This window comes from Dromaius novaehollandiae, chromosome W (assembly GCF_036370855.1).
Source record: "Dromaius novaehollandiae isolate bDroNov1 chromosome W, bDroNov1.hap1, whole genome shotgun sequence".
Taxonomy (NCBI): Eukaryota; Metazoa; Chordata; class Aves; order Casuariiformes; family Dromaiidae; genus Dromaius; species Dromaius novaehollandiae.
The window spans coordinates 22875997-22897537 of NC_088130.1; the positions used below are offsets into that span (position 1 = coordinate 22875997).

The 21541-nt window shown below is 39.7% G+C and overlaps 1 protein-coding gene across 17 annotated transcripts in view; it reads right to left on the reverse strand.

The window, feature by feature from the left end:
- LOC112992367 (protein PRRC1) overlaps positions 1 to 21541 on the reverse strand; it is a 65144-nt gene that overhangs the window by 16239 nt on the left and 27364 nt on the right. For 13 of the 17 annotated variants that reach the window (XM_064500525.1, XM_064500526.1, XM_064500533.1 and 10 more), the window contains one exon: positions 15875 to 15961. In XM_064500525.1, coding sequence (XP_064356595.1) covers positions 15875 to 15961 — 87 coding nt within the window. Of the gene's footprint in view, positions 1 to 2; positions 24 to 13372; positions 13409 to 15874; positions 15962 to 17220; positions 19274 to 21541 lie in introns of those variants that run through there. The other 4 variants (XM_026115370.2, XM_064500536.1, XM_064500541.1 and 1 more) reach the window with 3 other exon arrangements.

Sequence of the window (21541 nt, forward strand, 5' to 3'; positions counted from 1 at the left end):
AATATCCAGGATCTAATCTAAACCTGCAAGAAAAACAAGATAAAGATGTGGTTTTGAAAATGTGAGAGTACCAACAGCTTCACTGAATCAGATCTGAGAATCCCCAATCTGAGAATTTTCTTTTTATTCAGACATTTCTTTTTATTCACGTGTGCATGGTTAGACCGATATTGTTGCACTTGTATAAACACATATCAAGGTATTCGCTTCTGGGCGCCATGCCTAAGAGCCAGTCTTTAGTCATTAGGGATATATAGTATTGCAATTGCAATACTTAAGGCAAGGTTGCCTTTTGTCACGGTGTCAGAGAACTTTCCTCCTTAACGTGGGTTACTGAAAGTCATTTATTGCTCACAGGGCTGGACCCCGTGGTCCCAGCTGTCAGCCAGTGCCATCATGTGGAGACACGAACCGTTACCCTCCGCGTGCCCAAAGTGCACTGGGGAACGCTAGTCCAGAGGCCCAGTACTTTGGCTTTGGAGACGTGGAGATCCTCAAAAATGGATCTTTTTTGGCTGCCAGATCTTCCAGACTTATCTTTATCACTAGCCAAGACATGAGGATAAAGTAGTACATTCACTTAAAAACTTGTATTTGCAGTAATAAAACCAGTCTGAAAAACAACAGTTCACATTAATAAGGCAACTGACAATAAAAATCTTCCTTATTCATTAAGATCATCCTCAATGCTAGAGAGAGCTGCCGTGTCTCCCTTTGAGGCTAAACTACAATGCCCATTCCTTAATTCAAGAAGGAGCCTCTCCTGCTCGCAATGTCTAAGAGGCTGTGAAGGGAGCATGCTCTGGAGCTCTCCAGCTAGGACATTTTTCAGTTGCTTTCTGCAAGGAAGTCAAAGACAAATCAGTTTATTTTCTCGACAGACAAGATAACGCCATGCCGTGAAACCAAAGCACGACTCTCTACTGCTTTCTGTAGATGCATGCTTCTCCAAATAGATGAATTTAATAAGGTATCCACTCCTTTTATTGCTTGAATCCACAGAGCGGCAAAGACAGCAGCAAGCTGCCAACAACCGTTCTGTCATCCTGCTTCTGTCTTTCCCTAAGGAAGCTTTAGCTTCTAACTCGCACCAGGAGCAGCTATAAAGATGGAAACTGATTGACCTTCCTTCCTTCCCAGAGAAATGAATAGATTAGCTAACTGTTTTCTTTTTTTCCAGAAGCCCAGAGGCTAAAGATTACTTCTTCAAGAAAAAAAGAACTTATTTGTTGTGCGAGTGTGCGTGTGTGTGTGGGGGGGGGGGGGGACTTTTTTTTTTTTTTAATTTTTTTTAAACCCTCAGTCAGGATTTGGGGGAGATGCTGAGCTTATTGTGGTCACTGGGCATTTTGACCTTCCTGGGCCAGGCTTTTGGCCTGTGAGTGTCCCAAAGTGAGGGCCCAAAGACAGATCTCTGAAGAAATGAATGAGTCAGCTTGTGCTTACTTCCAAACTGTCAGAAGCTGTGTTTCATAAGTCTCCTACAGCAACAAAAGAATAAATTGGGATAGTCAGGTGAAGGGCTAGAAAATACAGGTGTGAGTTGAATCTTCTATCAGCAAGTGTCAAGGAGACACTGCTACAGGTGAACTTTTCCTGGCCCATACATTTCCTGGCAGAGAAAATACACATTTGGCTTTTGCATAGCAAGGCATTCTTTTAGGGAGGTCAAAGTGACCTTCACACAAGCAAGCCATCAGTATTCCTTTAAACTAGATCCAATATGGCTTTTCTTGTCAGAATGCATTACAGAGACCAGCAACAGCGTGCACCTCTATTCAAGCTGATAGCCTGTGGTCCGCCTCCTCGCTATGGCTCAAACATTCAACTGAAAGATATAAACCAAGGAAAATGAATGGTTATGCTTCATCAAGTGTCAAAGAAAGGGCTGAAGGCTCACAAAGCAACCACAATTTGCCACATGACTTTGGCAAGATTTCTTTTAATTAACAAGAGAATGAACTAGGGTAAAAGTCTTTATATTAGGGAAAAAAAAAAAAAAGAATTCTGAAATTTCTACAATGCTTTCTACTTTCCCAGGACACTCCGGTATGTTCTATTAAGTTATCAAGCCTCTAAGCAGAATATGCACTGGGATGAGAAGTAGTAATTCCACATTTGGCTTCTTTTTCTGCAGATATTAACAGTATCTCTCACATCAGAAGTAATCACAGAAACAAGGTATCACCCCATTTTGCAAAGAGCCAGCCTAGTGTGACACTTTCAAGACAAGTCATTCTCGCAGTGCCCAACACCGTTGGTATGTCTGTGCTAGCCTGGTTTAACAGAAAAAAAGAAACAGAACAAATCTGGCTCTCCTTCCAATCTGCAGGAAGTTAATTTCTGCTGGAGCCAGTGGAGCCCTGAAAGGTTCTGCTACAGTTTAGCACTTTCTATACAGTGCTAATAGCCTTGGAGGCAGGGGTGGAAAGCAAGACATTGACATGAGAAAGGGTTCATTTCCCCCCTCTTTATATGTATATACATTTGTATAATCCTATATACAATATATTAAATAATTATTTAAATTATAATTATTTTTCTGTCAAATTAATAAGAAAAGAAACAACCCTACTTCTGTTGAGAAGCCCGTTTCTGCTCTGTTTTGCCCAAGCTGCTTCATTGCAATGGTGTTGCTTAGCCAGCTCTCACTTCTTCCACTGCTGGACTAGCTTAAGGCAGGTGAGTAGCTACCAGCAACTCCAGTTTATGTCAACAGTGAATAGCTTGAGAGGGTTCTTTGTCAGAGAAGCATCAGTGAACTGGTCTTTTGCCTATGTTTGTATTAGTAAATAAACAGGACCAAGGAAGAGGCTGAAGCACTGCCCTGCAGTGTGTTTAAGCACTAGCATACCTGCGAGCATGGTTTTGGCAACATACTCTGCCCCACAAAGCCCAGCGCAGCTTGGGACTAGCATGTGTGAGGGCCTATCTCAAGAAGCGATTGGGATATGACCACTCTGTTTGGGCCTAAGTGAAGCCTTGAAATATCATTTTAAGGCTGAGCTTGACGAACGTATGAACGAGCTCACGCAGTGTGACCGCAGCTAGATACAGAGGTTGGACCCAGCAGTTCCAATGTCACTTTAGGTTGTGTTCCTACGTGGCCACGAAGAGATGGCAATCCTCCCTGCACCGCGTTCCCAGAGGGGGATCCCTGACCAGCTCTCCAAGTGTCTGTCCTCCTACAGCCCCTGCGCTCCCTCCCGCCTCCTCCTCCTGCCTCAGAGTTGTGCTACACTTAAGTCTGCACACGCAAGGGGGAGTTCTGTTAAACTTCAGTAGAAATAAAATTAAGCGATGTACACTTTTCTTCTTCATCTCCTAGTCTGTCCCTGAGCTGGCTTCTCCAGTCCAAAGCCACTTAAACCTTTTTCACCTCTCCCCACCCCAGTCTTGTCCACATTTCTTTCTCCCACCAAAAACTCTTGGTTAAGTCACCTAACTCAGTCTGCTTGCCTGCGGTTTGGTATCAGACCTGCATTTATCCTCATTTTCTTTATTCTATACCATGTTTTATTTACTCTTTAATACTGCAGTCATCATGCTGATGCCAGTCTTTTGGCAGTCCCGTCTGATGAATACGTTTCCTTGAACACTTACTTTTACGATAATTTACTAGGCCTGGACAATATTTTCCTCTGCTTATTGAGCAAGCAACTGACAGATCAAGACAAGTCCATAACGATTGCAATTTAGGCCAGTTTAGAGAAGTGGCACTGCTGAAAATAAAGAGCTGGATTTGCAGTGCAACAGACAGCTCAAATAGTTCCCCTCCGCAATAAAATGAGGACAGGGCTGCCTCTTGGAGCTCATCTCATAAAATCCCACTGGAAATAGCAACTGTTCCTTCACTTGATCTTCAGGCAACAAAGCTTCTTTCCAGTCCACCAGTAAATCTCCACCCACAGTCCAAATCCTGCAGGGATCTTCGATCCAAGGGAAATCAGAAGTGACCTAAAACCGCCTTTACCTCAGCACACTCCTTTCCGTAGAGTTTTTAGTTGTTCTCTCTCTGGAAAGCGTCTGGGCATACAGGGATAAAAAAACAGGATTTCAGGTATGGGCAGGAGGCACTTGATAGTAGGAGGCAAAAGGGTGAGGGTGAGAAAAGAAACAGCAGGAAACCATGAGGCATTTGTTTTCAGAAAAAAGAAGAGAAATAAGTGACTCTACACAAGAGTACAGATATTTTGCAGAGTGCAGTAGAGTTGCAGGAAGTAAACACCTATTAGCTTCTTAGTCACTTTGGAATAAGAGCCAGAAAATAGGCTGGATGAACATTTGAGTATTAATTTTCAAGAAAATGGAGAAATGCTTGATAGCCCCCTTTATACGTCAACGCCTAAAGAGTCTTTGAGGATTTTATCAGTGGCTGTCTTGGAGCAGGAGATAAGAACACAACAACTGTGCTGGGTCAGTGCGAAGACCCCCCCGGCTAGGCACCCTATTTCTGACGGTGGTCATGAGCAGACTCGCAGGGAAATAACACAAGAACGGGTCAGCATGCAGTGATGCTTCCCTTGCTAAGGCCTCCCATTTTCTAGCAGATGCAGTTTAGAGATATGGTTGTATTTGCATCTTTGTGCAGATATACTTCTCTATTTTATACTTCTCTATTTGCCTCTTCTTCAATCCCTTTATACTTTTGGATTTGCCAAGATTTAGCCTATGAATGAATGCCGGTACAGCTGATACGTATTGCAGTGGGGCTGGCTAGTGCTTTTCTTGCAACATACTAGCACCACCACAAACCCTGTGACACTATTTCAACCCTAAAAACATTTCTAGAACAATAGTTTTTCTTAAGCTGGGTACAGTTTTCCACTATATTCTCTATGATTCAAACATGTATAAGACCTGCCACATTCTGCATCTCTTATCTCAGCTTGAGCACAAAGATTTCTTCCTTAAAGTTAAGGGAACACAAACCAACAAAACAACGCAAACACTAATGAAGTGCTTGAGGGAGGTCTCTCTCTCTTCAGCTCTTAAAAACTTCCATGCTAAAGAGATGACAGCAAAATGCCAAGTTGAGGAAAAAATACCATGCTATAAAAGGAACCCTTTACACTAAGGGGATTTCACAAACCAGTCTGTCTTTAATCAGCAAGGATACAGAATAAATGTGCTGACTTTCCCTTTTAATCACTTCCTTTGCCTGATTAACTTAAAATCCAATCCAGTGCCTCTGTGCTGAGCCTAGGTATTTCAGCTGGTCTGAAATGCAGTGACAGAAGGGAGTAAGTCCTATTATCGCTAGTATAGAGCTGCTTTGTAGTCTCATTGCACCTCAATTTCTTCAAAGAGGACAAATGTGCAACAGATGTTGTGTGTGAGGTTAAATAGATACTTTAGCATGAAGAAAATGCCACAAGACAGCTTAGTTTTAAAGGCACATATATATCTAAATACCCCTATGCTATCAATCATAGGATCCATGTGGCATGTATCAACCTACTCTTGAGTTTTTAAATAACTAAAACATATGATACAATTTTATTTTAAACAAATGCTGCAGTCTCTCTCAGAAAATTCCTTCTGCCAAGAATTGCACACTTCTGCTTTTGGAAGTTAAGTGATATGCAAGCAGGGGAAAAGGACTAGACTGGCAATCCTGGAATATGAGCAGCCCCTTGACTCTCAGCTTGGTCAGGCCGTGTGATTAGATGCTCTCTTCACTTCATTAGGCAGGAAACATTGCCTTTGGGGATGGTGCCAACTGAGACATTCTTCAAGGGAAGAACATCTTTGCTTCAGAAGATTGGTGAGGTCCCTGTTTTAAAGGGCCAAGATCTGACACAAAAACTGCAGTATATCAAAGTAGTGAGCAAACTGAAGCTAAATGTTGCTGCCGCTCCTTTACAGGTGGAAAGTCCACCTTAGAAAGATTCTGAGCCCAAAGTAAGCATCTAAATTAGGAAACAAGGATTTCTCTATAAACTCGAGAGAGTGAATCACACCCTGGAGAAGCTTAACCTAGATTCTTGCTTTGGATTGCTCTCTGAAGCCCTCCTCTTACCATCAAATACAGCAGGAGCCTGATCTTTCAGCTTTGGCAAATAACTGCCTAAAGTTGGGTCACACAAATAAACCCCTCAAACAGAGCATAAAGCAGTGCTGTTCACTGGACTGGATGCTTCTCCATTGTACCTCCCACCACTTGCTCCACACGCTCTCCCTGCTTGTTTCCAGTACAGAATGAGAAGAATAAATTTGCTATTTCCATTAAAAAAAAAAGAGAGCAAATTAAGTGAACCATCAGCTAAAGAGGAATTTGCAGCCTAAAATTCTATTCACCTCAATCATTTAGGCTCTGCACTCACACTCTTTCTGTTGAAAGATCCTGTTGAAAAGTATATCTTTACAGATACCAGCAACTGTTACAGTACTCTCTCCCCAAACCCCCCCCCCCAAACACACACACACCCCTCAAAACACATACTGCCCTGCCCATCACTTTAAGGATTATTTTCCCTTATTCTTGTGAAGCACAGAATCATTTCCTAGACTGAATTTAGAGAGAGGTTTTTTTCCTTATCACTGTTTTTGGAGAAGGGCTAAACTGTAGTTTTATAAAAAGGATGCCCCGTGCATTAGAACATAGTTCTGCAGGCTGCAAAGCCACAATATAACTTGAGACATGTTACTGATTCAACAACAAAACAAAACCAAAACATAACTCTTCCTCCTACCTTTACTTTAAAAAAAAAAAATAATAACTTACAAGAACGATTTAGAAAATAGCAACATTCAGCTTGTGCACTTATTTTCATGGTAACTAAAATAGATGGCAAGCATTTGGCTCAAAAAATGTCTAGGTAGAGACCTATGTACATCTACCCTGGAAATCCTCAGGTTTTATCTTCCAATAGTTCACTTGACAGGTTTGAAGCCCACGAGCCAACCACCAGCAGGAAATGAGTGAACACAATAAAAACATTCTGAAAATGAGGTTTTGAAATGAAAGGCACTTTCTAGACCAGAGCCTCATACAGTCTCTGGTGAATGCTGTACCACAGAGGTTACTGTGTGTGCAAGTGTCCTCCTCTGCAGGCAACCACAACTCTTCAGCTGCAGGTCTGGCTCTTTGTCTTCTGAGCAGCAGTAGTTCCTTGCTATATTTGAAGACCTCTCCAAGAAGATGACAGAAAACATCACACGGAGGATAAAAAACACGAGGAAGACCTGAAGCATTAAGTATGTATCAGTGACTGCCAGACCAGTACTCCTCACTGATAACAAATGCTGGATGCAAAGGCAGAGGGCAGAAAGGGCAAGCAGCATTGACCAAGTTGTTCCTCCAAGAAGAAGGACAAGGTGACACATTAGCAAAGGCAGGAGGAATCAGAAATTTCCTAACGGCATCCAGGGAGAGGATGAAAGACCTATGGCAGCAGTGGGACTTCCCTGAAATGCAGGTGAGCCAAGAAAACTAATGAAGAGAATTAAAAGAATTGGAGGTGAAGTGAGGGAGTGTCAGTGCATCAGAGTAGGCTGAGAAGAAATGAATAAAGAGCTGGACTAGGATGGCTGAAAAAATACAGATCAGGAGAGGAGAGTTAAAAGCACGGCAAAATCTGTTAGAAGCACAGCAATTTTTTTCTTTTTCCTGTGTTCTGCTCCTCGTTAAAGATGTTTGCAAATAAAAACTATTTAAAACCATCTCTAATACAGGGAATAACTATACAAGTTATATGCAAAGTCCCTACAAAACAAAACCCACAAAATCCGCCCCCCAAAAAAACCCCAACAGACAACCAATAAAATCAGCAGTGCTTCATGTTGACACAGTGTAACAAGTATGAGAAAGTTAAGAGTCAGGAAGAAAGTACATCCACATAACCTCCACATGTAACACATGCCTTACTTTGTCTTTATTTTCACATTTTCATCAGCTGGTCTTGCAAAATAAAACCAATATCCAACCAAAACAGAAGAAAACACACAGTGATAGATTACACATCCAAAATTTAAAAGGCCAGCTGCTTTCAGTCCTGCACCTGGTGTGTGCAACTCAACAAGTGATGAAAAGCAGACCTTCGAAGACTAGTCCCTGCTCAGCACACTGCTGTGAGATGCTCTGCCTGTGGTCAGAGGAAAGCCCAGGGAACTAGACTTGGTTTGTTGCATGAAACTGTGTGAACCTCAATGCTCTTATCTGAAAAATTCATATAAAAGTACAGCACTGAGGCTGTCACATGGTGCTACACTAAATGCAGCAAAGAAAAAAGGAAGTGAACGTAAACATCCACTCCATGTGAACTCATCATCACTCAAACAAGAGTCTAGTCAAACTGGAAGGGATTGCTGTTGTATGCACAAGTGATCCAGTTTGCTCAAACAGCCCCACAATCTGTTAGAAGAAAGTCTAACTTTTGGATACCTTTAATCTTGACTTCTCAGGAATATTACGTCTTCACTGTATGAAGTAAGAGACAAAGAAGAAAAGCCTTTAATGTGTTAGATCTCACAAGGTTCTCAAAAGGGTCCATGGGAATGACTATACATAAATACCTGGACAGATACACCTTCCCTTTGTTCTGATATTTTTGCAAGTGATTGTCACTTTTACACAGTTATCTTAGTTAGTGTGTGCAAAACCATATGGTGTTTATGACTGCTTTGAAGAGACTGAAGTTTCCAGAGGACCATTATGTTTTCCGTCTGTGTCTGAGCATTCTCCCTACAATGCCTACTGCACTGAATATATGCAGAATATACAATTACATTCTTTACCAACAAATCTTTCCCCTCACTACACAAAAATAACTAAACAAAAAGATATACACTGGAACTGTCTTATTTTAACTGTTTCTTTCATACCACCCTACTAACAATTTGCCAGAATTTCCACTACAACTCAGTTTTCTGATTAGATGCTTTGGTCACCTTCAAAAAGCAACAGAAATATGCCTTTATTTTAACAGAAAGTGAAAATAAAGGTAATTAGGCAACTCTACAGTTAGAAGGATGCTATGCTGGCAGGGGCAGATGTTCTGCTCAACACATGTTTTTAGGATGAAGTTGACAGTGACTGCAGAGATCTGTTCTTACAGAACAATGTTTATTCAGTCCCTGTTTAATACCAGATGAATTCAGTTAGCGCTACACGGGAAGGGTGGTTTTGATCACAGCCAATGAGTAGCCAGACTCATTTCAGAGGCCACAAAATACCAGGCAACATATGAAGTCTTTTCAGTTCCCCAAACTATGAGAAGTTTGCAAGCTTTGGTTTCTGTGGGTTTCATTCAACTTTTATATCTCTGGATTCGAACCCAGTATGTTTTGGTTTTGCCATAAGTCAAAAGTCAGAACAAACTGACAAGAAAACATTTTATTCTCTTCAACGAATTGCATGGAAGCAATGGTTTGGTTTTATTCAGTTTGCAGAACTTTGAAAAGTATCTAATGGCCTGCTGTTGTTTAAAGTTTCATTATGAAACCAAATCAAAACCATAAAAATGTGGGCCTACCTACCTCACCAGCCTGTACAAACTGCTACGCTTCCACTTATGTTAATAAAACACTGATGTATGCCAGCAAAAAAATCTGGAGCTTGACTAAAAACAGCCATGTTTTCATCGAACAAAAATGGGAGAGGGAAAAGGGCTCATGCATCAAGAAAACAGAGAGCAAGTTCTAGGTAATATAAACATGCTGCAATGAGTGGTAACTAAAATTAGCAAAACAAATTAAATAGACGACTCAGAAGTGTAACAAAAGTCTTCTGTGGGCAAAGTGACAAAACTTTCCCTTTCATACCGACAGAAATAGTTCTACCGGGAAAGAAAAGGGAGCACTGTTTGCTTTTGTCTGTTTTGCCTAGAACTCCTTGCACTCACACAAGTATTGTACAGGCTTTGCTGGCACTGCTCCAAACACATCACATAATAGTTAGTCTTTATTCTGTCTCATGTGTCAATCCAATATGCAAATATACACCTTTTACCATTTCCCATGCAGTATTGGACAGTCTTCCAAAAACACAGAACAAAAGCAAAATCCCTAGCACAGCATTTTCCAAACTTAGTTTGGATGCTTACGGTGGCAACATCAGAAATGGTGTCAGGTACCACAGCGAAGAATAGCAGCACTCTGCCCCTGCTCCGACCCACATGCTTCTATCCTCCCATCCTTCACGCTCTTGGTCCTCAAAACACAACTCCATCTCCATGCTTTCATGCATCCTCACCATTTTACTGTACACACCACTCCCTCCTTAACTTAAGCTACATCCCTCCTTCCACTACGTATTTCATCATTGTTTGGGTCTTCCCAGCTTCCCAGAGCACAAGTACAGTTCCCACGATAGACAGATTCCTTCAAACGCTAACAGGAAGGGGAAAACAAATGCCTAAATCTACCTGAAGTCAGGGCATTTACAGACACGAGCTTTTTTCCTCTTGTTTGCACTTGAGAACCCAGAAAGCAGAAAGAAATGAGGAGCTAACTCCCAAGCTAACAGGCTCCAGGTGGTTCGCTTACCACTAGCAATACACATATTAGTATGAGAACATCCGCTCACAGATTCATGGGATTTCTGGCACTTGATTTTTCTGAGTAGAAAAAAACAAAAAACCTTACCTCCAGTTATTTGATTAGATTTATCAATTTAAGACCACATTTTGTATGTCTGATATTACTGAGTTGAAGGTGGCTACAACATCCAAAAGAATCGGCTCTGCAGATACAAAGACTTATGGGTTGCATCTACATGGCAAAGAGTGCCGTATCAATGCTTAGGACATACTGCTTACAACCTTACAAGCATTAGGATGTCCACTTTTATAAAGATCTGCAAAGAACTATGTAACACTGCAATTATTACATTAGCAGTAGTTCACATTACATTAAAATAAATTATTCTCCTGTCCTTTCCTCTCAGGCACAGTTTTTCTTGTTTTTAATAGGTTTTACTAAAAAACAAATCATAGTATTTGTCTTGCAGATGCATAACTATATTAATTTATCCCACAGCAACATACCAAGCACACTCAATGATTTGCGGGGTAAGCTCTTATGGGGAGACTTTCTAGACCTGTTGCTCTGTAAGAATTCTATTTTCACCTCTTTTTGGATAGCATAGCTATCTTGGGAATCCCACTACTGGTCAAAATACAGCTTCTTTAGTGCCTGCTCTGCACATTCCCAGGGACTCCTGGTGCAGTCACCACTTATTTGCAGCAGTTGTTCCTGCAATTGTAAGAATTTGATCATGAAGACGATCCTGATATACTATGGATTCATGTATGGTCTATCATAAAACGATAGAGAACAGCTCTCTGTATGATCCTTGAGGAAAAAATAAATTAGCGTTTCTCATTGCAGTTAAATAACATTCCTTTGCCATTCCAGGCATTGGGACATGCCTGTCCCAGATTGGTAAATACAGCTGATCAAGAGTTTAGTCAAGCCTGTACCTCATATCTCCTCATTTTCTCACCAGGAGACAAAATTAATCAATTTTTAGCACACAAGCAGGGTAACATCTACTCAATTTTGTTAGAGTTGAAAGGAAAAATTCCCACTAGTTTCCTTTTAGATGAGAAAAGTGTCTTCCTTCATTAGGAAACCATGTCTCAGAATTCAGAGTAGAATTGATTCAGCTGCACGAGATGTGAGGCATGAGCTTATGGATACTCAAGCTTTTTCAAGAGAAAACTTCAACTTTGTAGGACAATTTTTGATAGAATACAAGGGAAGCTGAGAGAATAGTTTGACTCAGTGGTTCAATGCATTGTTGACAAAGTTGGTGCATCAGTTAATTTTAAAAGTGTGGTCTTTTTCAAACACATACTGTTTGTTTTATCTGCCAGAAACAGATTAAAAGAAGTTTGAGTCTTGATGCATCATTACTAGCACCAGATTTTAAAGTCTGTTCACTCCTATCATGGAGTGTACTTTTACAGTACTATAGAAAACACGCTTTTGTGATGAAAATCAACAAAATCTGGACACAGAACTGAATTCTACTTTTTTTTTTTTGTACTGAAGACAGCCAACATAGCATTGGAAAACTGATTCAGCTGCTCTCTCCTCAACTATGAGATACTTTGCTATTTCACAGGAAGCCCATGGTTACATTCATTCACACCTGTGAAATGCCAAGATGGTTGGAAATCACTTCCTCAACAAAACTGTATTTCTACATTTGCCTGTCACCTTTTTCAAGCTACATTTACTTTGATTCCAAGTTATGAAAAAAATCATTACATTAGTTCAGAAGCAGCAGTTGAGTGTTTTTGGATCTGTCATTCCTCTGCAGCACTGTGTATTCACAATTTAATTGCCATGTCATATTCTGGCTGCTTTACAAAGTCAAATAGATGGAATTTCTGAAGCTTTGACAGAATTCTGCATAATGAGATGATAAATCAAAACGATTGGCATTTTTTCCTTTTAGGAACTGTAGCTCTATACACTATTAATTTTATGCAAATAGTTTTCCCTTAATTGTAACTACGGATGGGACAGAGCCATGAAGTTAAGGCCAAATAGCTCCAAGATTCAGTATGTCAAAATGTGAGTTTTTGATGGATTACGAACAGACTTAGTTGTTGAAGTTAACATCCACGTTGGAAAACTAATTAAAGTTTGAGGGTATTTTATACTGGTTTTCAACTCTTAACAACTTTTGATAGGATACAGAATGTTCTCATTTTGCTATTCGTTCCAGTATCTGTTAACAGTAAGAAGAGAAGAGCAGCTTTTTAAAAGTTTGCTTAGTCTAGCATTATCAAAGGAGAAACGTAATCAGAAGCTGGACTCAAGAGCTTTGGCTTTCACAGTGAACGCTGCTTAGAGATAAAATCCAGATTTTCCATCTACAAACTCTACATCATACTATTACAAAAAAAGATGCTTACAGTACTAACTACTTTTACAAATACCCTGAAGTATTAAAATTCCAGATTTCACAGGTTTATACTGGTAGAAGTTCTTCAAAAGCTTCCCCCTTGAAAAACACACACTGAAAAACCTAGCCTAGGCTGCATGCAAAGGCAAACACCAAGGACAACTTGGTAACTTCATTAAATGCACATGTTCAGTCACAATTATGCTGCCCATCTCTAGTAGAAGACTCGCATGTACATATTGATGCTCTTCCAAAACTAGTCAAAAGCAGAAGACATGTAAGTTATTTTTTAGAAGCTTTTGGGAACAACACCATGTTTCTGTGAGCTTTCTCTGCTACCTTCTATTTCCTGCAGTCAGTGCACCAAATAGCTCTTTTCAGAAGGCAATTTTGCTGCTGTACCTTTTATATCTTAGCCCTCCTCCGCTCCTAGTTGAACATTTCTACGACTTTGCTGTTTTTTCTGACTTCTTTCATTCTTTCACTTTTCATTCCTTTCTTTGTCCTCTTCTGCTGTTTCTCACTATCTCAATCAAATTGAGCAAGTATCTTTAAAGAAAAAAAAAAAAAGGATGACTGACATGGGACAGCATTTCTAAAAAGCTTTTGTTAGAGCAGAGCATTTTGAAAAGTATATGGGTCAGTCAGAACACTGGGGTCCTCATCAAGGCTTGAAGGCAATTTGGTTTGGATTTTGGATCAAGATGTTCCACCAAAACAAATTACATTTGCTGTTTTAGCAGGCCCTACATATCCCATCCTCCCTCCACAGACATTTAGGGCAAATCTTTTATGGCAAATCTTAAGAGGGCAGTTAGCTGAAAGTTATCCAGACTAGTTTCAACAAATGGTGAAGAGTTTTATAACCAACATCTTTCTAACAAAATGGTGTGGTTCTGAATGGTGCTGTGATGAAAAAACTGAGGCCAGGCCAAGAGCAGTAACCTTCCAACTCAGCTTAGCTGCAGCCAAAACAGCGCGTGAAAGCAGCCCCAGATAACTTCAGCTGATCGTGAGCAGAGCGCACTTACTACTACCCGTTCTGCTAGAGACCTCTCAGCAGGGGCAGAAACCTCCACCAATGGGGCTATAATATCTTTAGCCCTTACAACTGCTTGCAAAGTCACTATCTGACTAAGATCACAGGGTGAGAGCAAGAGCTAGGGTAACTACACAGCCTCCAAGCCAAAAAGTGGGTCAAAGAGACTGCAGATTTCAAAAGTCCAGAAGAGGGCTTTTTTTAAAAAAGCAAAGCAGTTTTTGCACACTTAAACTTCTAGCACTTCTCTACTGATAAACCCAGTCACACCCTCCTTCAACATCCTCATTTGTGGCATCGTATCTAAAATTGATGTATGTAATCTTACAGAGTGAGGGCACACCAGTATATTTGTTCTAGGAAGTACTTTAACACATTAACAAGTTGGAAAGAATAAGTAACTACTATTTGCTCTTACTCACAGCTGCTGTAACTTCAGTGAAATCAATTAAATTGCAACAGGGCTGAATCTGACCCTGGCATGTATTCATCGCATACACCTCTTTTCTAATCTTTGTGCAGTCTTCTGAGCCATATATATTCCTAGGGTAGGTCCAGATAACAAGATGAAGGTAGAAATGCAGCACAAGTAGCCATACTTGTGCCACCTGTACCTTAGCACAATTAACAATCATTAAAAGTGGTGCCAAGGGCTTTGTCACAAATTAACAACCAGTCCAAACTTCCCCCGACCCTAATTAAGCCCTTGTATTTTTCTTTCTGCTGCCTCCTGTACTAACAAGAATAAAGGTAGCACATGTAAGCCTATTTCTGTTGCAACCCCATGAACATGTTGCTTCGCAGGTATACTCTTAAGTGGCAGGTATTAGTTCCTCCTCTTGAGAATACTATACTGAGATAGATATCTGTCTTTTCCCAAAGCTTTCAGCTTGGATCTCTGTCAGGTATTGATCATGCAGGCTACAGGTGTTCCCAATAATACAGGGTATTCTGTTTCAGCACATAACTATATACAGAAAATATCTGAGTGACACACAATGTCATTTTAACATGATGCTTGTTTAAAAACCAGTTGGGTATTTTTCCTCAAAAATATTAATTAGTCTAAAAAAACTGGAACAGTATCTTTAGGTTCTTTCTGATCCACTAGAATACTTGCAGAAAGAAACTGGAAAACTCTCACTCTTAGAGCTGGCATCACACACACACACGCGTTTCAAATTCTTCAACACACTTGCCAGAAGGAGCCAGCTCCCATTTCCTTACGGGAATGCATTAAGCCCATAAACTGTATTTTTCAGCCTCAGAACAAAATATCCAGCATTTCTCCTATCCAAAAAATCCTTATGAAGATTTCTTTTTTCAGAACACTGACCCTTCTCTTACTAGTATGTACAATTCAACCTGAATTTAGCACAGCCCTGTTAATTTTTATTTTCCACAGCAGCTACTAAAATGCTGCCATTTTACAACCCACAAGTGGCCTAAAAGAGACACCACCTTAACCCGTACAAAGCACTTAAATGCTTGGCACAATAAGAGGAGCTGCACAAAAACAGCACAGAAGCAGCGAGTGTTGCTGCTCCATAGGATACCAGGAAGCTCTGAAGTTCATGGGCAAGCCCTGGCATTTTTAAGATTTAGCCTCAATTTAAGGGTCTGTACCTGTATTTAAAAGTCTGCTTCAAGTTAACATAAGCTGGAAGGATTGGGATTTGTCTAAATAAACTCTTTGGAACAGCAATGCATTGGACTTGAGCATATTCTAACATGCATACAGGCATATCAAGGTTTTTAATCAGGGCATCTCAGCCAAGGTCCTGAAATAGCTATTCGGCAGTGCTGCTGAGAGGCACTAGCGCAATCACCTGCCATATTCCAGCCTCAGGGTCCTCAACATACCACACGCTGGTAGTGAACAAAGTTACGGCATCGTGGTAAAGATGTGCAGCAAAAGCAATCAGTGCCCCCAACAGTATAGCAGAGCATGCAGTTAAGACCATACTTTGCCTTACCCGCAGATGAAGACTCATCTCTTGCAGCCTGATCTTACGCTCCATGCTGGTTACGGTGCTGTAACTTTGGTCGCAATGAGGCAGGAGCTACAATAGAAGCAGGTCATGCCAAATTATGTGCTTTTTACAATGCTATTTAGCAGTACGCATTTCCCGCTGGGAAAACAGTACCATCCTTGAGGCAAGTATCTCCAAAACATCGTAGAAGTATTGTCCTCTGGAAAAAAACAATGTCATGAAAAAAAAATATTAGCAGCACTGTTTGCTACAAAAAATAAACAACCAGCAACAGCAACTCCAAATCTGGAACTAAAGCACAACACCTCTGCCACCCTTATGCAGCTGGTCTCCCTTCTTTCTGGAGGGACACTGGAGGGAAAACACTCGCAAGTGTTTTCTGCATTCTCCCATATCCTCCCTCTCCAAATGCAGGAGCTCTCCTGGATCTCCTTTCATTTCTCATGACACTCACATTTGAGCAAACTTACCCATTCGCAAAGCAGCAGAAATGGCTTCTGCAGCTGTAGCTACAGTGATGATCGACAGTTAAGAATTATCTTTACATATCCAAACGTCTCCTGACATCTGCTTTTCTAAGTTGATTTCAGCCTAAATTTAACATAGTGATGTCAGTGTCCTATCTGCTGAGCTTTCTCTACCATCCCGTTCACAACACTACCCAGCAGATGGTTCAGAACCTGAATATAACTTCAACTCACTCTATAATTCACTTATGTCAATGTGGCTCAGACTCTGGAGAGGGCCTTCACTCAGATGGGAAGTAATTTAGAATTTCATCAGCTTTGCAGAGCATACCACAGGCACTTATGCTTTCCTTGGCCTTTAAGGGCAGAAGCTGAACTCCTGGCCCTCATATGAGAATGTTATTTTACATACACATGAACAAACAATGCTCAGTAAAGGGAGGGAACTAATCAAAAATTATCAAATCAAGGCATTCTAATTCTCAGCTGATGACTCAGAACCACAGCAAAAGCCCTTCACAGAGCCAGAGATCTTGAATGGAGAAAGACTATCTTGCCTGACCATGCCATATCCCAGCACCCAACTCCAAGGAGAAAGTACACAGAAGAGGGGCAGTCTCCCATTTTGGAATAAAGAAAGTAAACTCCTAGAGGAGGAGGAGGAAAGATTAGAGCCCTAAAAATTCTCCAGCAAAGGTGAGGACACCTGTGGAGCTTGTCCTATTAGCAGCCTCACAACAGAGCTGGAAGACTGGTTCACTGCAGTGACACTGGCTGTTCCAGGTGCTGCAAGATCAGAAGCTTCTTCTGCCTCCAGTTATCACCTGTGAAAAACAATAAAAGCCAAGCCCAGGCAAGGGAGAAGGAAAAAAGAAATTCCACTTCAATTTTAATTTTAATTCATACCAGCACACACAAACCTACTGACTAGTTTGCTTCCTCTTCCATTATATCATCAAAGATGCTGTAGCGGGGGGGAAAAAAAGTCAAAAAAAAAGTCAAAAAAAAAAAAAAAAAAAAAAAAAAAAGCATTTCACATATTATACACCGCAAACTGAAATTACAATAAAACAAGCTGAAGAGCAAACACACCTTTACTGACAAACAGAAGTCCCTGTACCACCCTTTTAGTTTATGATACAAAGAGCAAAAGTGCTCCTAAAGAGAGACCTCAAGACTAAAAGAATCAGGTTCAGGGCTTGGTAATTTTCAGACAAGACAGACAGTTGGAGCATGTGCCAAATAAGTAACTGGACCAGGTAAATGTAATTCCAATAAACACTGTACACCAGCTATATTAAAAGATAGAGCTTTAAAATAGGTACAATCATCTAGAAAAAACATTTATTCAACTAATTTACAGAGGAAGCCAATTAAGGCAAAATATATTACTTGGAAATAGACAGGCTTTCACTGGGTACAAATACAAGCTGGCTTAACAGTATATTGTATATAAAAGTGTCCTTTGAAAACATTTAAGAAAGGTAAAGGCAGAGCAATATAAGCTGAAAAGGTTGCTTTTTTTTTTTTTTTTTTTTAAAGGCAAACAAAAATTATTTGTTCTTTGTTTAAAAAAAAAAAAGTATTTTACCAAAATATTTTCTCTCACAATTACTTCTGTATTTCTGAATAAAGATTTAAGATTGTGTGAGCATAGATAAAGGGCATTCTTAGCTATGAAAAACAGACACCAACGAAGACCTACATGAGAAACAATGAACCCATGACATCAAGAAAGGCATTTAAGATTTATAAATGTTTTAGAAAATCCAGGATAGCTAAGCAAGTGGTATAAATGCCACCATTTTCCACATTAACTTGCTGATACCCACAACTTCATGGAAGAAATTACATAATTCCATATAAAATATAAAGTTTGGAAATACCGGAGAAAATTATGTTGCTGGAACTGCAATGCTGAGATAATTTCTTGTGTATATGGTACCTGATCTAAAACCCACTGAAACAACTTGAAATTGGTCTAGTGTTTCAAAGGGAGATGAATTTTATCTCTGCTACAGAAGATCCATATATAAAAAGATGCAGCATGGAAAATAAAAATTCAGAATTATTTGCCCAGACTTCATTCAACCAGCTGAGCATGGATTTGTGCTCTTCCTCAGCAGCTCACTGTTAGATGTTTTAAAAACTCCTCAGCATCAGTCCTGAGAACTTATATACAGACGCCAAACCTGTCAGGTGTAAAGTACCACCTATGCACAGACCCAAAGAAAATATCTAACACAGAAGGTAGTCCCTCTGGATTGAAATGCATGTATCAGATATACGTTATGTTGTCAACATGTTTATATTACTAATACAGTAGTAACAGCTAAACAATAGACCCCTTCTTTAAAAACATACTGAGTAAATAAAATATTTAATATCTCAGCAAATGCCTATCAAGGTGTCAAACAACAGCACATCCCGTTTTACAAACTGTAATGCTATTTGTCCCAGTTATAAACATATCTGTTTGCTCTAATTTCCTCTTTTGTGAATCATATTGGAAATCACCCGGTTATTAAAAATTGGAACTGCTCATTTCCACTACTGGAAAGTACCTTCAATTCTTAAAAAGTAATATACAGTTACAGGTAGGTTACAAATCTGTGTTGTATCCACTGAGGATTAGAATACGTAGCTTTCATTTCCACTCCAGAAACAAAAACAGTGTTCCTTAGTGTCATGGATCAGTCTTCTTTCAAACGGTCCTGGGTGGCAAGCGTTGTTTGTACATCCCTGCTAGAGCCTTGGCTGCGCTGTAGATCATCTGTCGACGGGACATGCCAGTGAATACCATATGCCAATCAGTCCGGTTGACATTCAGTAAATTCTTCTCAAGCACTTCACCCACTGTCACCAACAGGCCTGACCATCTCAGGTTGTAGTCCTGAGGAGTGAGACTCTGAGCCTGGGTAACATTTTGAGAAGAGATTATTAAATGACAAAGAAATGAATAGTTTTGTTTCCATCTTCATCACCAGCAAGTTTTATCAGTAATCATACTCATATCAGCAGGACTACATGTGAAATAAGAGGGTATTGGAATGTAAATGTTTTTACACCATAACTTGGCTAGCCAATACTTCTTTTTGGATTTACATGCAACATGATCCAAGAGAGATCTGAACAGTTCAGAACTGAAATACGACACACTTGAAGTAAAGTCATTCTGTCATTATCAGGAAATAGTTTTCTCTTTTAAAGTATCCAACAGCTGGAATCGATAATGATACATATTCATACAATGACTCTCACCTTCCAAAGGTTTTAAAAGTGGTTAAAATGTCCCTGTGAAATAGACAAGTAACCAATGGCAACAGGAAAGCTGAACTTGGCAGAAGAGGAGACCAAGTTATTTGCATGAGATCACAGAGGAAGTGTACTGAAGTGGGCAGTAATTCCACAGAGGACTGAAGTTGGGAACAGTGGGGGAAGTATCACTGCATTTGTCTGTTCTTATGCTCATCCTAGGCATCCACCTCCAGCCACCCTTGTATACAACGAAGGGGGAGATGACTTTCAGCCTCAGTAATGCTGTTCTTAGGATTACTCAGTTCTTCATAGCAATACAGTATGGACCAAATTCTTCATACAGATCTTATTTCGACAAAGATCCCAGTTAGTCTCTTTCTGTTGTACATATGGCAGACCAAAGTTGAACAGTGTGTTCCAGCCTTGCTAAAGGCTACTGTCTTGCAGCAATAACAGCATATAGGTTTGTTAGAATACACACCCTACTCCAATATTGACATGCTTTGTTATTGACAAGATGTACATAAAAGGCAGACTTCCTAAGAAAGAGGAGAGGAAATTCAACATTTCTCTTCACTACTCAGAACATACTAGTAGTAAGAAGTAGATGATAGAGTGCATTTCACTGCAAGAGGGAACTGAATATGATTTATAATTCCCCATTATGATCCACAACTGCATGCAACTTCATAGAGGAATAATTTCAAATTTTTCACTGCTAAAAAAATCAAGTAAACTTCAAATAGAAAAATTTTGTAGTAGTTTCTCATTGCAGTTGCAACCTCTGGCTCAAAGATGACACCAGATCTCTTAACAGAAAACAGTTCTCAACATAAGCCCTCAAATACACCTTTGAAAAGCATGCAATATTTGCTTAAGAGTTACAGACAGTCACAAGTCCCACATTATGTGCTCAGAAAACTTTACATTATTGATAAAGACACATCCTCTCCACATTAACAGTGTCTGGTCACTACAGCATTTTTAGGTGACCTTGTTCACAAGTCTTAAAATCACCACTCAGATATCATCTGAATATAGCCCAGCTTCACTACGCCTTCTTTGAATATATGATGTTGAAATACCTGTATTACCCTGGAGAGCATGTAGCGAAAGGTATACTGTTGTATTAACCCATTAACAAAAATATTATCTACTCTATACAGGTGGTTTTGCCATTATTTCCATTCTATAAAGCAACAAAATATGTAGCTAGCAAGAATTTCTACAAACATAATTGCTTTTAATTTGCAATATAAAAGACTTAATATAGGCAACATAACAAAACATTTGTTGTCCAATATAAATTTCTTCTCTGTTCTCAGTCAGAAATATGAAAAACTGTTCAGTTACTGATTTTTTTTTCCCTGTAGTAATTTGGATTTTGATTAAAGATGTTGGACTTGGATTTAAAGAAATGCATGTTTCTCGCATGTTCTTAAGAGAAGTCTACTGTGATTCTAGAAAGGACCGAGTGGTAACAAAGATAACTGAAGCAACAACCAAGAGCATGATGATTGTATGAGTCACCACCACGTTACGCACAGATCAACTGAAACACATAACAGCAAGACTAAAAAGTTTAACTCTGAAGATACAAAACACAGCTAATTTTCACTGTTGACATATAGAGATAGTTTTCTTCAGACAGAGCAGAATTTGATCTAATTCAAGTTTAAAGATTTACAGTTCCACTGAATCCATATCATACACCAAGTTATATTTAATAAGTTGCATGTAAGTTAAAACAAGAATGCTTTCTGCTATTACAAGGTTAACACCACTTCTCAAAATTTTGAGTATGCTCAAAGTATGATCGAAGTCAACTGTAATCAAGAGTTAACTCTAGCTTTTAAATAACCAAATGAAGTGCAGTATGTGAAACCAAAAATTGAAGACAGCTATTATACTTAGTGTTAAAATA